This window comes from Pangasianodon hypophthalmus, chromosome 4, assembly GCF_027358585.1.
Source record: "Pangasianodon hypophthalmus isolate fPanHyp1 chromosome 4, fPanHyp1.pri, whole genome shotgun sequence".
Lineage (NCBI taxonomy): Eukaryota > Metazoa > Chordata > Actinopteri > Siluriformes > Pangasiidae > Pangasianodon > Pangasianodon hypophthalmus.
Window position 1 is genome coordinate 2,195,522 of NC_069713.1, and position 15,916 is coordinate 2,211,437.

General features: G+C 38.0%; 2 protein-coding genes across 2 annotated transcripts in view; both read left to right on the forward strand.

The window, feature by feature from the left end:
- Positions 1-7,348, forward strand: part of LOC113524138 (aquaporin-1) — a 9,323-nt gene extending 1,975 nt beyond the window's left edge. The window contains exons 2-4 of the mRNA XM_026910271.3: positions 1,383-1,544; positions 2,756-2,836; positions 6,296-7,348. Coding sequence (XP_026766072.1) covers positions 1,383-1,544; positions 2,756-2,836; positions 6,296-6,475 — 423 coding nt within the window. The 3' untranslated portion in view covers positions 6,476-7,348. The remainder of the gene's footprint in view (positions 1-1,382; positions 1,545-2,755; positions 2,837-6,295) is intronic.
- A 5,503-nt stretch (positions 7,349-12,851) lies between these two features.
- Positions 12,852-15,293, forward strand: LOC113524097 (aquaporin-1). The gene is made up of 4 exons (XM_026910225.2): positions 12,852-13,273; positions 14,168-14,329; positions 14,439-14,519; positions 15,023-15,293. The coding sequence occupies exons 1-4, from the start codon at positions 12,908-12,910 to the stop codon at positions 15,209-15,211; spliced, it is 798 nt and encodes a 265-aa protein (XP_026766026.1). The 5' UTR covers positions 12,852-12,907; the 3' UTR covers positions 15,212-15,293.
- The last annotated feature ends 623 nt before the right edge of the window (positions 15,294-15,916 follow it).

Here is a 15,916-nt window from a genome sequence, read left to right on the forward strand (position 1 = left end):
CTCCAAACTAATGTGTTTGCTACACTCACGCATCATTTGTAAAAACAAACAAATAAATAAATACATTTTAATCAAAAATACTTCATTAATTAGTTCAATTTTATATATTTATGTATTAAATTATGTGTTTTTTATTGTGTAAAATGTATATATTAAATAATTATTTACTCTATTAATTTTTTAATTCATATATACATTTATTTAAATAAAAAACATAATTTAATACATAAATATATCAAATTGAACAAATTACTGAAGTCTACACACTCTACACACTTTACACACTCTTCACACTTTACACACTTTACACACTCTACACACTCTACACACTTTACACACTCTACACACTCTACACACTTTACACACTCTACACACTCTCCTGTGTTTACTCTGCGAGGGACGAGAGGAAACGTGAAAACAATGACGAGTGCGTGAGCAAGCTTTCGAAAGAAAGAGGAATGCGCACTGACAGAAACAGCTACCACAAAAATAAACACACCCTCATGCAGATTTGTACAGCTGGAGGTGTGTGTGTGTGTGTGTGTGTGTGTGTGTGTGTAAATCATCACACACTCAGTGTGTAATGAAAATGAGATCTGGTTTTACTGACATGCGAAATGTAGCACAGAAAAATGTTAATTTTTGTTGATTACAGTTTGATTACAGTTAATTAATCCAGAATAATTAAGTATTATTTATTCAAATTTGTGGTTAATTAATTAATTAACTAATTAATCTCTCTAATTAATTAATATTTATTTGTTTGTTTGTTTGTTTGTTTTTCTAAACGTTTAAAAATAAAATCAATCAATCTACCTATCTAAATAAATCTATCTGTCTATCTATCTGTCTAGGTTCATGTTGGTGAAATTTAGACGTAGGACACGAACATTTATGGATTTTCGAACACCACATTTCTTGCGTAACTGCTCCTGCGAGGAATTAATGAATAAATTTCTTCAGCGCGCTAACCGACGCCCAGCGTTTCTCGTCTTCAGCGGCCATGACGGTTAATCCGTCTCACCTGTTCTTCACTCGCTCGTGCTGGACTTTCGCTGTTGTTTGTGTTGTTGTTAATAACGGAAAAATAAACAATGATATGATTCATTGTAAAATTCGGAGAAAATGCTATTAGCCAATTAAATTACGATAATTGGCTAAGCAGGTGCTCGTCGTCATGGTTACCTTCCCCCATTGTTCCATATGACGGAGAGAACTGATGATGATTAAGTGTAATATGAGATAATAACACCGATCTGTCAGCCAATCAGAAACAAGGATTTGCCAGGACTGTGGTATGAAACGTATTATTTGAATTTTTAACGAATTTCTCTCTCTCTCTCTCTCTCTCTCTCTCTCTCTCTCTCTCTGTTTCTTCACAGCTGAATGAAATCTCTCCAGTGCAGGGAATCGGTGTGGAGATGTTGGCGACGCTCCAGCTCGTGCTGTGTGTGTTAGCCGCTACGGATAAACGTCGGCGTGACGTCGCAGGTTCGGTTCCTCTCGCCATCGGCCTGTCCGTGGCTCTGGGTCACCTCGCCGCCGTGAGTAAATAAATAAATAATGTGTAAATAATCATCTCAGCATGAGGAATGAAAAAAGCATGACCTTCAATTAAATTTAAAATCAAATGATTGATTTTAAAAGAATTTAGCAATAAAATGATTCAAATCAAAAACTTTTTTTTGTTAAATTTATTTTGAATTCTTTATTTCATTTACGTGTAATTTCTTCAGTTGATTAAAATATTTTATAAAACTCACAGTCACATGATTAAAACAAAATAAATTAAATTGCGAATACATTTTTAAATATTATTCATCTATTTTTTTTATTAAATATCAAAAATTTAAACTGTGACAGAATTTTTTTTCTTCTTGAGATCATATTAATAACACTGGCACATTCATTCAAAAAAAAAAAATCTGAAAAAAATAATTAATTTTACTTTTTAAAAAAATGTGAAAATAGATGAAAAATATATATATATAAAATACAAAATAAATTTTTAAAAATAAGTGAACTTAAAAAAATACTTGAAAAAAATCTTTAAAGGTTTGTAAATTTTTACGCCCATTTTAAATTTTTTTAATGGTTTGGTTAAAAAATTAATTAAAATGTAGATAATTATTTATGATGTAGCTAAGAGACGTCTCACCTAAAAATCTATACAGACCCGAATTTTTATAAAACTTTCTCAAAATGACGCTATTAAGCACATTTTTAATCTCATTTTTAAATAAATTATTTATTGCACTTGTAGTCCGTATTTACACATTTAAGCTCAAGCTACAAGCTACATGTCTGCTCTAGCTGAGGGGGCGGAGCTACATAAGGAAAATGGCCGCCTCTGTAACATTCCACTGTGGAATGGGCGTGGCCTAAATGGGGCGGAGTTACACTAAACTGCGGTAAGGGAAAGTTGTTCAAAATGGCCGCCTAGTTTCGTTCGAGATACACGGCTGAAAGAAATCTCTAAGTTTAATTTTAAATTTTATGGGTGTGTCCAAAGTGGGCGGAGTTAAAATAATAGTGATGTAACAGAATTTTTTTTTACTGAGCTACAGCTTTAAATCCGTGATTTACGTTCTGCACATTATTGTTACGTAAATTAATCCGGGAAATAAAAGGACGTTTTTTTTGTTTGTTTTTATTCCCCATGCTGAGATTCTTGGCCCCGACTCGCACTCATCCATCATCCATCATCCATCATCCATCATCCATCCCTCTCTTTCTTCTCGTCTTTGTTCCACAGATCAGCTTCACAGGATGTGGCATTAACCCGGCTCGCTCCTTCGGCCCTGCGCTCATCACTCACGACTTCACCGACCACTGGGTAACTAACCACACACACACACACACTCACACACTCACATGTTACACACACACACACACTCACACACACACTCACATGTTACACACACACACACACTCACACACACACGTTACACACACTCACACACACTCACATGTTACACTCACTCACACACATACACACACACACACACGTTACACATACACACACTCACATGTTACACACACACACACACACACGTTACACACGTTACACACACACACACGTTACACACATGTTACACACACACACGTTACACACACTCACATGTTACACTCACTCACACACATACACACACACACACACACGTTACACATACACACACTCACATGTTACACTCACTCACACACATACACACACACACACACACGTTACACACACACACACGTTACACACATGTTACACACACACACACGTTACACACACTCACATGTTACACACACACACACACTCACACACACACGTTACACACACACACACACACACGTTACACACACTCACACACACACACACACACACATGTTACACACACACGTCACTCACACATACGTTACACACACACACACGTTACACACACACACATACACACGGTACACACACACACACACGTCACTCACACTCACATGTTACACACAAACACACATGCACACACACACAAACGCACGTTACACACACACACACACACACACACAAACACATATGTCACACACACATGTCACACACACACACACGTTACACACACACGTTACACACACACTCACACATACGTTACACACACACAAACACACTACACACACACACAAACACATATGTCACACACACACTCACAAGCACACACATACACACTCATGTTTTACACACACACACTCATACGTTACACACACACACACACTCACACACGTTTTACACACATACACATACGTTACACTCATGTTACACACACACAAACACACACACACACACACTCACTCATATGTTTTATACACACACACACGTTACACACAATACTACACTATGCAATACTTTTATTAGTATTGTAGCCATTTTATCCTGCTAGTTAATCAGCTTATTAGCATACGAGTTAGCATGTGAGATTAGCATTAGCATGCTGCGTGGTGAATACACACCATATAAACATGAGACAACCACCAACAGGAGGTTTAACTAGACAGCATGTGTGTGTGTGTGTGTGTGTGTGAAATGTAAATATTGAGAAGCAGAATCAGACAGAAACCCGTTAAAGTAAAACATTGACACATGAACACAATGTAGAGAACACGTGACTCGGATCGAACGTGTCTGTCTGCACGCGTTAATCATAAACCACTCAATAAAAATGAAAAAATTCCACAGAAATGTCGAAAGTGATTTAATGAGAGTTGGATTGTTATCATGGAGCAGCGATTAGCAAACAGACGCATCGATTTACGTCCACAAGCGACGGGATAAAGTCCAAAAAAAAAACAAACGTGAACACAATGTGCTCGGATCATCCGTCTGTCTTTAGCTTCACGCCGGAGCTACGACGCTAATCTAGCTAACAGATACTAGAAGCTAATATCCGCCAGATTAGCATTAAACGATCTGCTTGCTAGCGATCCACAAACGCTGAACGTGTCCTGTAATGTGTTCTAGTGGTCTGTAATGGCCGTGTAATGGAATGTGCTGCTCCTCACGGTGCTTTATCCGATTTTATTCCGATTTTATCTGATTTATTATTTTATTCCGAATCATCTACTCGTGCAAGAGGCGCTACAGCGAGACAGTTCCTAATGGAAACCTGTAGCATTCTGATGGAAACCTGTACAGATCTTTCTAACGGATTGCACTGGGTTTTTGTTTATTTTTGTTTTTTTTAATTCGCAGCTTCACGTTTGCAGAATGATTTAAAATGAAACACATTTATATCCGTTGATGAAATTAAAGGCATCAGAAAGAACGTGGTGAAGGAGGAGTGTGACTGTTTTTCGTGAAAGTGTTTAAATAGCTGTTTTTTATACATTTTTTATCGTATATCGTGTTTTTATCGTATATCGTGCTGTATATGCTGCATTTTAATTTTGTTGTGAGTTTGTATGGCTGCTACGTTGGCCAGGTCTCGCTCGTAAAAGAGATTATTGATCTCCTGGTAAAATAATAATAATAATAATAACAATAATAATAATAATAATAATAATTGTTTAATCGAGTTAACACAACGACACACAAATTCAGACTTTTCCCCCATGTAGCCAAATTCCCATCAAGTAAACAGTAAAAAATTTACATTTTCGATATCGTTCTTTCACCAAATCTCTTGTCTAACATGAAATATTTCCACGCAGTCGACGTTTTCACTGTTGATCTGCACTGAGCAAACCGTGTTTTAATCCCTTTCCTTGTCATTCCCATTCAAATTATTCATAACTTGTTCAGTTTTTAAAACACATTTTCTGTCAATATTATCAGCTTGCCTTTCCTTTAGCTGAAAAGTATCATTTCCGACCATTTGACCCTGAGCTAATCCGATCATACCCTGATATTTCACACTTTATTTCACATTAAAGATCTCGAAACACTCTCCATCGGGAAGTGGGCGGGGCTTCCAGGGGCTCAGTAAATAGCAGACAGTTTGAAATACACCTTGAAAACTGTCAATCATTCCATGTTAAATTCCCCTAAATTTCTTGGAGCTCCACACTGTGAATGTCTCTGCACCAGGATGTCCATTACAGGTCCGGTTCTGACCCAAACTGACCTGGGAAAAGATGTTGTTGGTCTATATTTGGTGCTGGTTTTGATTCAGCTCCTGAATATAATAAAGTCCACAGATATAAAAAGGGAATGATTTATAATCGCACTATCCCGTGTCACTCAGATGAGGATGGTTCCCTTTAGAGTCTGGTTCCTCTCAAGGTTCCTTCCTCATATCATCTCAGGGAGTTTTTCCTCACCACCGTCACCTCTGGCTCGCTCATTAGGGATAAATTTATACTTTTAATTTAAAATTTATATCCGGATTTCTACAAAGCTGCTTTGTGACAATGTCCATGTGTGGGTTTTTTCCATATTTGTCTTTATCTCTGAAAAGATTGAGTAAAAACGTTCTAATACATTACCGTTTCATCGTGACGGCTCAATCACAGGGATTTAAATAAACAAGATATGGTGAAGTTTTCTGTAAGGATTATTTAAGGTTTATTTAACGTTTATGGAAGGAGTCTCCAGTGTCAGCGCTTTGTAACAGTCAGAAGTAAAGCTGTAACTTTAAGTTAAAGTCTGTAGACATTCATGTTAATTCAAACAAACACACACATTTACACCATTAGCCTGAATAGATCAGTCAGTATAATCAACACTGCTGTCAGCCAATCAGAACACTCCGTACTGAGCGTATGCTAATGAAGCACAGCTCTAGTGATAGTGAACTCACACATTTTTACCGTAATGTTTTTTTTGTAGGTTTACTGGGTGGGTCCGATGTGTGGAGGCGTGGCTGCGGCACTCATCTACGACTTCCTGCTTTACCCGAAGACGGACGATTTTCCCGACCGCATGCGAATCCTGGTGTCTGGACCTCCGACTGATTACGACGTCAACGGACGAGACGACGTGCCGACCGTAGAGATGTCGTCGAAGTGACGATGAAAAGCGGTGATGATGTAGCGAGTTTTTATTGTTCCATCCATTGAACCTGCAGTAGAAACTCGAAAACAGTTCCCAAGTCCAGAAGTAGAAGATACACGTCTTCAAAGCGTTTTCAGAGCGTCCTTATCGACTTTCCCTTCTTCTCTGGTTGAAACCCTGACACTGATTTGAGTTTTAATCAATGATGATTCGAGTCAACATCATATTTTAGACTTTCCCATAATGCATTCCTGCGATCAGATGGAATTTTCTTTCCAAATTGGTGAAAACAAAAACGTGAGCAGATTAGTTAGCAAGTCAGCGAACTAGCATTCGAACCAACAAGCCAATAAAGCAATGGAGTTCAAATCTCTGTTCTGGTCTTCAGACTTGAAATAAAGTCGATAAGGCTGTGTTTAAAACCGTATCAGAACATCAAGTTCTGTTTTTTTCGACTCACTACTGCTAAACAATCCTGAGTTCCCGAGTGTATCATACTCTAAATGCCTTAAATTTTACCTGTAAATAGCTCTTCTTTTTTTGTTACAAAAATTTAGTTACTTTTCCTACAAAAAAAACACACTGTTTGTTTGTTGCAGCAAAATTTAGTTTCATGTTTCGTAGTTTAGTTTTAGTTTTCCTTCTTTTCCAATTCCTGCTTTTTGTATGTGCCTGAATTTTTTAAAAAAGGAATTTTAAGTGCTTTTTTTTTTCGAAAAGTGGAAACATTATTTTACTCACTAGTCTTTCATTTTTTGTAAACAGTATTTTTTTTCTATGTAAATGATTGTATTGTTTTACATTTTGTACTTGAATAACACGAGCACTATGATTTTCCTTTCCTTCACTTTTTGTAAGTAAATAAATAAAATGGCCAAAAGTTACAAACTCTTGTGTTCTGTGATTTTTATTTATAGATAGAGCAAAAAAAAAATAAAAATTAAAAAATAAAAACAAAGGTCTAATGTTACATAGTTTTCTTGTAAATTATAAAGTTAATATTATTATAGAAAGTTTTCTCACACATTTTGGTGTGTTTCCTGAGTCACGAGGAGTTTTATACCTCAGCTCATAAAATAAACCATTTATGAGTTGTTTTAACAAGCAATAAAGAAAATTCAAAAAAATTATCCAAAGTACTTAATCGACAGGTTCTAAGACGGTTTGGCTATGACGTTTTTTAAAAAATGCAATAATAATAATAATAATAATAATATTAATAATAATAATAATATGCATGTATGTAAAAGAAACAAAAATAAAGCTAAATGTTATAAGATGTTATAATTTTACACAATTAGTAAAACAATTTACAGGTTTAAACAAAACACACACACACACACATTATACATATATATATATATTTATACACACACATACATGCAGTTATCTAATCAGCCAATCATGTGGCAGCAGCACAGTGCATAAAATCATGAAGATACAGATCAAGAGCGTCAGTTAATGTTCACATTAAACATCAGAATGAAGAAAAACTGTGATCTCTGTGACTTTTCTTTTGATGTGTTGTGCAGCTGAGATGCTTTTCTGCTCACCACAGTTGTAAAGAGTGATTGTATGAGTTACTATATCCTTCCTGGCAGCTTGACCCAATCTGGCCATTTTCCTCTGACCTCTCATCAACAAGGTGTTTCCACCCACAGACCTGTCGCTTACGCAATGTTTTTTGTTTTTCACAACATTCTGTGTAACTCTACAGACTGCTGTGTGTGAAAATTTCAGGAGATCATCAGTTTCTGAAAATCTCAAACCAGCCCATCTGGCACCAACAACCATGCCACGGTTAAAGTCACAGAGATCACATCTTTTTCTTCATTCTGATGTTTGGTGTGAACATTAACTGAAGATCTTGACCTGCATCTTCATGATTTTATACATTGCATTGCTGCCACCTGATTGTCTGATTAGATAACTGCATAAATGTGCAGGTGTACAGGTGTTCCTAATAAAGTGGATGGTGAGTGTCTGTGTCTATACACATATATTCCTTCAATATTTCCACTCACACAAAATCAACATATTAAAGAAACTTTACAGTTAAAGTTGTAGGAAGATAAAAACGTTCTCCGAACACAGATCTGGCCGTAACATCACTCCTAACTCTGCAGTGTTCTCTTTACTCCCTCCTCACATGTACAGTTTAGAGTGTTTCCTGCTCATTGCTTTAACAAGGCAATAACAGAAACACGGCCTTCGACATCTTCATACACATGTACAGTGTAAGGAAACTCTTTCCACGTGTCCCGTGTCGGAAGGAAGTTAGGGTCAGCCATGAGACGAGACATCATGTAATACAAGCTCAGTGTCAGACACCGAGACATAGCACACACACCGAAACTTCAGGAAAGACGAGTAGAAAACATCTTCCTGCCAGCAGGTTCTCCACGGACCGACGCTTGAGCAGGATGGAGTACTAGAAGCACCACTTGAAATGATCTTTCCACTTCCTGTTTAGATTCCTCTCAGGACAGGAGCCTGAGTCCAGGAGGAGACATTTTAACTTAAATACCAAGTGTTTATAAGTGCTTTAGTGTTTTCCACAAGTGTGTGTGTGACACTTTAACACATTATTACAAGCCCTGCTGGATACATCTGACTGCAATGAACCCAAAGGAAGGAAATTCGCCATAAGTCTTTTTCCGTTTGACAAAAATGGCTGACGTTTGGCACCAGGTCAGTTTCTGCTACTTACTTTTCAACCAGCATTCTCATTTTTCTCAGCCCTAAAGTTTCACACTTGTTTTCACTTCGAGTTTGCAGAAATAATGAATATCTTCTACTCAGACACTTACTAAGTCTACAGTTTAATTCTGACTCATTTGAAAGCCATTTTCAAGATTTAATGGGCTTTTTTTGGTTATGAAACCTGAACAGTATGCTCGTCTGTGGTCTCTTTACTGTTCTATCAAAAACTGGCCACTGGGATTATATGCAAAGAGTGCTTGGACCCCACAGATTGCTGCTTGCGGGTGTAAGAGCAATAATTTGGAGTTTGTATCACACACTTACTCAGAACCCTTTCTGATATTAAGAGTTCTTGTCTGGGGGGAACTTAAAGGTTCTATGTAGACATCTACAACAGTGTTTCCCTACTACAATGGCTACTATGCAGAACACTTAATTATCCAATGAAACCTTAAAGAACCTTTGAAGAACCCAATTTTCTAGGAGTGTACCAAGGAGCAAGAAGCTTCAATGCCTGTGAAATGCCTGACAGGTTCAAAGGGTTTAAGAAGCTCTAACAGGGGTAGTGAAGGAAATTGACAATGTTCAGTATGAACAGAGATGGGTTTAAGGATTAGTTTCATACTCCATCAATAGGCTAATGTAGCTAACGAGCAAATCATCTTTCCTGGACTAGACGGCATCACAAAAGTGTCTAAGGACCGAGTCCCACCCATCAACCCCTCCGGGAAACACTGGGAATGTCAGCACTGTTTTCACAGAGAGTGAATTCTGAATTTTGGATTAAGTGGACGTTACAGTAACCACGGTACCTGGAACAGATGGAATTCTGACCATTAACTCAGTATAATTTAGCACTAAAGCATCTGCAGTCATTTATTAGATGATCGAACATGGTAAACATGGTTCTGATTAGCTTAGAGTTTAATGGAGCAGTGAGCAGAGACACAAATATTTCCTAGGAAAAACATCCAGCCCTGAATTTATTACTTAACATTCCTTACATGACGGATCAACTTGAGGGAAGTTTCTCAAAATGAGGAACAAGAAGTATGGACTTGAATTCTTTGGAACTACAGTAACTTTGCAAGAATGAACTCTCAAGTTCACCACTCAGTCACATGCTATTTAATCTTCTGTACTGTAATTAAGCATTTTGGATTTCATGGTTCCAAGGCTAAAGGCAACATAAAGTTAAACCTGGTGGTTAATAGAGCATAATATCTGTTAAAATATCCAACTGCTAGCTGAGTTACCAAAGGAGGCTAATGTATCTACCAGAAGCCAGAATTAAAAGACATCAAGACAAAAAACAGCATTTCATTAAGATAAGAGAAGTTAAAATCCTGACTTTATTGCTCTGAGTAGAGTCTTCTGCAATCTCAATGATGTAGGAATGAATCATGGGACGTTCAGTTCATTCTCGTTGGCAAGTCAGCAACTGACGCGTCCTCTGTGTAGGTGTGGTCAATAAGAGAGGCCTGGCTCATTAGTGACACAATTACTGAGTGTGTAAATCTCCAGGAATGTTTCTTCAGTTAAATCGTATGCAGATGACTCACACTTCCAGGTCTTGATGGGAAGTTGATGATGAAATGTTGACCTCGGTGATGAAACAGAGGGATCAGTGTATTGCTGAGGTCAGATGCTTGCGTTTCTCCATTGAAGCCATTGGCTAAAGTTATTCAGAGTAATGTTTACCGTGTTCAGTCACGTAATAAATGACTGCAGAAGGTTTATTGCTGAATTACGCTGAATTTATGGTCAGATTTCCATCTGCTTCACAGGGTGTGATGTCATCATGTCCTAGCAACTAATCTGCTCTCAATGGTGCTAAGTTTCAATTCACACAGAAGGAAACCTGAATATTGAAAGTTAAATACTGAAAGTTAAATATTGAAAGTTTTTTCAGCTTATTTCCTGTATAAATGTTGTGTTATGGATTAAAAACTGAAGATATGATCCAGAAGGATGGAAACACTTTTGAGACAAACAAAGATGTAGAACTTCTGTTTTCTTCCAAGGCTTCTGAGTAGAAACTTTTTCCTCTTAAATATCCAGTGAACCCTTAAAAACCACTGAAGAACCCAGAAGCTAAATGTCACACTCCTGACAGGTTCTAGATATTACTACACACTTAACACTACTTGCTATTTCACACTTCTGGTTAGATGCTAACTGCATTTGGTTGGCTTCAAACCTGAAGATTGAATCTAATCTAATCTAAAGAAGAAAATAATGTCTAAAGCAATAATTTAAGGGTTTCCCCAAGAGGCAGTGACACTCAGTGGCAGGGTTTGTGTAAGGAAACTTAATAGGGTTTGAATATTTTTTTAAGCGCATGCTAAACATTATGAGAAATAGTATGTGACCAGAGGTTGCCATAGTTACCATGGAGAGAACCTGTAAGGGTTCCCCCATGTCTCAACTCGCCTATTTATACTATGCACTAAAAGTACGTACTCTTTTTGTGAAGAAAAAGTCCAAGTCATGTAAAGGAAGTGAACGTTGTTGCCTAGTTACGCACGCCGTCACCGTAAACCAACTCCTCGGTGTATTTCAGCTTTTCTTCATTCATGATTCATTATATCATTTCTATTTTTAATTTAACGCACCGTTAATTTAACGGTGCTCGGTCTCTTCATCTGACTCTACAAGATGAACATGGTACTCTTTTTACACAACATCCAACCATTAATCTTATGTGACAAAAAAAAATCAATTTATGCTTATCATTTAAGTTCTTACACTTAAATACTGAAGACGCATCACTGATGTTACACTCGTAACACTGCCATGTTTGCAGGTTGAATTCAGTGAAGCAAAATATCACAAAACTTCTCCTCCTCCCTCATGCAAGGAATTGTGGGTAATATTAGCTGAAAAAGTGTCCACAGATCCACATTTCGAAAATCTTCCAGAAATAGCCGACCATCCGGATCCTCATTTCAACATGCTATGATTTGGGACACACTCACTCTAATCTCAGACACTATTTAGGACTATTTAGCGAATTGGGACGCAGAATAATTTTTTTTTATTTTTATTTTTTGCGCGTGTATCAGAAAAGGGTTCCCAGTGATCCCTTAAAGAACCTCTGAAGAAGTCTTTTTCCTAAGTGTGTGTGTTAACTGTATCAGTGCGCAGTAGAAAACTCCAAATTATTGCTCTTTATTTTTCTTCTTTAAGGCTTCATTTGATGATTAAGAATCCCCAGCTTCTACTTGGGCTCCTTTCTGATAACAAAACACTTTGTTCTATACATTTTAAATCCTAAACATCATGTCAAAATAGTACAGTCACCATATACCATTCAATCCTTCAATAAATACATGTCTTTCAGGAAATTATCAAATAAATGTTTACATAAATTATTAAATAAAGTATTTGTGCTTTATTTGTATATTTATTCAAATATTTAATCAAATATTTGATTATTTGTATTTGATTATATGTTTTTTTTGTTTCATTTAGAAATCTTCATACCTCCAAATATACACAAAATGCTAATTATTTGTTTATTTCAGCTACAAAATAAGTCACTAGAAGCCACATGGTGCCTCTGAGACAAATCGATTTGATTAATAGAGATGCCTACAAATTGTTTAGCCAATCACATTGAGAGACCAATTAAGAATGAGTGACATAGCCACGGGGAAATAGTTTAAATAACACTAAGCTGGTGTTAGCATAGCAGCTTAGCTAATGTAGGAGAGGTGGTTGTATTAGCTGCTGGTTTAGCCCATGATGAAGGAGCTTCAGGCTTTGGGCTTTTGGAGAGCTGTCCTTGCTGAGCTAATTGGGACAACCATGTTTGTCTTTTCTGGTGTTTCTGCAGCAATTGGGAATGGGAACAGCAGCTACCCAGACCAGGAAGTAAAGGTAGCATTAGCATTTGGGCTAGCCATTGCTATCTTGGCTCAGAGTCTGTGCCATATAAGTGGTGCCCACCTGAACCCAGCTGTCACACTGGCCATGCTGGTTAGCTGCCAGATTAGCATGTGCAGGGCATTGTGGTATGCTGTGGCCCAGGTGACTGGGGCTGTGATTGCTAGTGGTATTGTTCTGGGAGTGAGACCATCAGTGGTGGATTCACTTGGGCTGAACAAGGTGAGTAACTCTGCTCATGCAGAAGTGAAGTTTGATAAGCTTCACTAAGTGTAACCTAATGTCTGTGTGATGGTGGAAGGGCTTTGACCAAAAGGAACTGGAGTGAGGACAAGGATGATGGTTAACAATGGAAACAAATGAAAAGCTGAAGTTATTAAAGCTTTAGAGAAACAGTGTAAATGTTGACCATTTTCAGCTTTCTTCAAGAGGATGGAGCTTTATAAAGGCCAACTGTAGCCAAATCTTTCCCTTTACCCTGCTATTTCATCTTCAGCCATTCTCTATTGAACCTGATGGTAGTTTGACTAATAGAAGCCCTTCTCCCTAACAGTGGTTTGTTCTTGCACTTGTACCACCCTTCCTCTAAACCTGAAATTAATGTGAACAGTATTTAGTACCTTGTGCTAACCTTTAGTTAGCTTCTGTTTCTGTTCAAACTATCTAAACTCTTCAGACCCTGTCTGTAGACCTGTTGAGCCAAAATGAATAAACCTGGTCTGGCAGCAGGGGCTTGGTTGAACGTTACCTGCTGGTTCAACCTGCTTCCTTTCTGTCCATGGCTGACTCTTGACCATGCCCCTGCTGCCACACCTGGCTTTATGCTAACTGTAAAGGCAGTTTTTCCTCGTTCTGTTATTCCTTTAGCCTCTGTGGTGGTATTTGTCTTTTCCTAAATGCAACAGTAGATTGCTGAGAAAGGGTCTGCTTTTTAAAGTTGGGTTTTAAAATGCAGAACCATTCCTTGTCTTAATGACTAAATAGCACTTGAAGGTTAACTGGACACCATCAGTAAACATCCATTGTAACACACCATGTGAGGCAAGATGTCTTGTGACTAGCAAAAGCCCACCACTGGTTAAAATGCTAACGATGTTGGCTTCATTTGTTCTGCAGCTGAATGGTGTCAGCCCAGGACAAGGCTTTGGAATTGAGTTTCTCCTCACACTCCAAATGGTGCTGTGCTTCCTAGCAACGATGGATAAAAGGCGGAACAACCTTGCTGGTTCAGCTCCGTTTGCAGTCGGGCTCTCTGTGGTTCTGGGTCACCTTGCAGGAGTAAGAGTTTTGTGGGGTTCCCCTCCCTCAAAATGCTAATTTTGGAAGCCTCCCAAGTAAGGAATGGCCAAACATCATTGCTTCACTTTAATCCAATTTCTGTCCACAGATTAGTTACACTGGATGTGGAATCAACCCTGCTCGATCTTTTGGTCCAGCTCTGGTGTCTGTGGAGTTTGAACACCACTGGGTGAGCAGCCTTGCTTGTACAGAACCTACAGCTGTGTAACTGCTCATGTGAAGTGTTTGAAAGGTTTAGCACATGCTTAAAAGCACCTTTTGATATGGAATATGGAGTTTCTGCCATACGAGTCCTTGTGAAGGAGCTGCTGTTAGAAAACTAAAACACCTTCCGACCAATCACAATCCAGAACTCAGCAGAGCTGTGGTGCAATCTCAGATACTTAAGATACTCTAGATTAACCATTTGAATAAAAAGTGGCATTTGTATATACAAAATCAAAAACCAGCAAACAAATAAGCTGTTGGTCTTGATTTGATTCAGAAGGTGTCTCTTGCATGAACCTTTTTTTTTTTTTTTTTTTTGGAGTATGAAATGGGATGAATCTAAATCTGGTCCTGGATTTTCCTTGTCCTCACACTGACCCCTAAGATAAAGACAAGATGAAAACATCTACAAATCAAACCCTTGGTGTATTCTCCCATCGATTGTTCTCCTGTTCCTGTCTCCAGGTGTTCTGGGCGGGGCCGCTGTGTGGTGGTGTCGTAGCTGCGCTCCTCTACGACTTCGTCCTGTTTCCTAGAGGTTCAGATGTCGTCAGCCGGTTCAAGGTTTTGTGCCATGGTGCTGAGGCTTTGGATGTGGAGACTGAACCCCTGCTCGAGGGTGGTGCTCCTGTAACTCAGTGGGAGAAATCCTAAAAAAACAAAAGACTGCTTCCGGCTTTCAGAATGTGGTTCGGTACACTGATGGTAAAATAAACCTGTAACTTTTTGTCCCAGAGATGTTCTGTGATGGGGTTTTTGTCAAGATGTGGTATGCTGAAATTCATAACTCTCGAATTTTTCTTAACCTCATTAACACCCTTTGTCCAATCAGAATCCAGAATTCAACAGAAATTGTAGCAGTGTTTGTAAATATTTCCTTGAAACTCTGCAACCTAAAGGCTAGCATCAGTTTAGCCAAGTCATTTATCCAATCTGAGAGGATATAACTTGACAAAAGAACGTATAAACTAAATGATGTGCATATTCTTTCTTAATCTATTTGTAGCATGTCTGCAATCTTTGTTTCTCTGAAGTGGCAGTTTGGTGGGGTTTTTTTTTTTTCCCCTCCCCCTTTTTCTTTTCTTCCTTTCCCTAGCCAATATATTTAGCTCTTTTTATTTCCATTAGCAAATGAAATCAGATGGTAATTAGCTAAATTAGATAAGACTCTTGTTCTCATCAGACAACACTTTCACAAATGGGAAAGTAATGTAATCTGTAAAACAAATTATGATGTTGGGTTCTGTTTCTCTATGCTATTAGCAGTGGAAGGAAAGCAGTGCAAATGGAGATTAATGATTGAAGGATAATGTTTAAGGCGGTTCGAGGAAGTAGCAGGAAATGAACATTGAGCAAAAC

Excerpts from the sequence above, each read along its gene's own strand:
- LOC113524097 (XM_026910225.2), top strand. The coding sequence starts at position 12,908 with ATGATGAAGGAGCTTCAGGCTTTGGGCTTTTGGAGAGCTGTCCTTGCT. Across the intron at positions 13,274-14,167 it reads ATTCACTTGGGCTGAACAAG|CTGAATGGTGTCAGCCCAGG; the intron begins GTGAGTAACTCT and ends TTTGTTCTGCAG. Across the intron at positions 14,330-14,438 it reads TTCTGGGTCACCTTGCAGGA|ATTAGTTACACTGGATGTGG; the intron begins GTAAGAGTTTTG and ends TTCTGTCCACAG.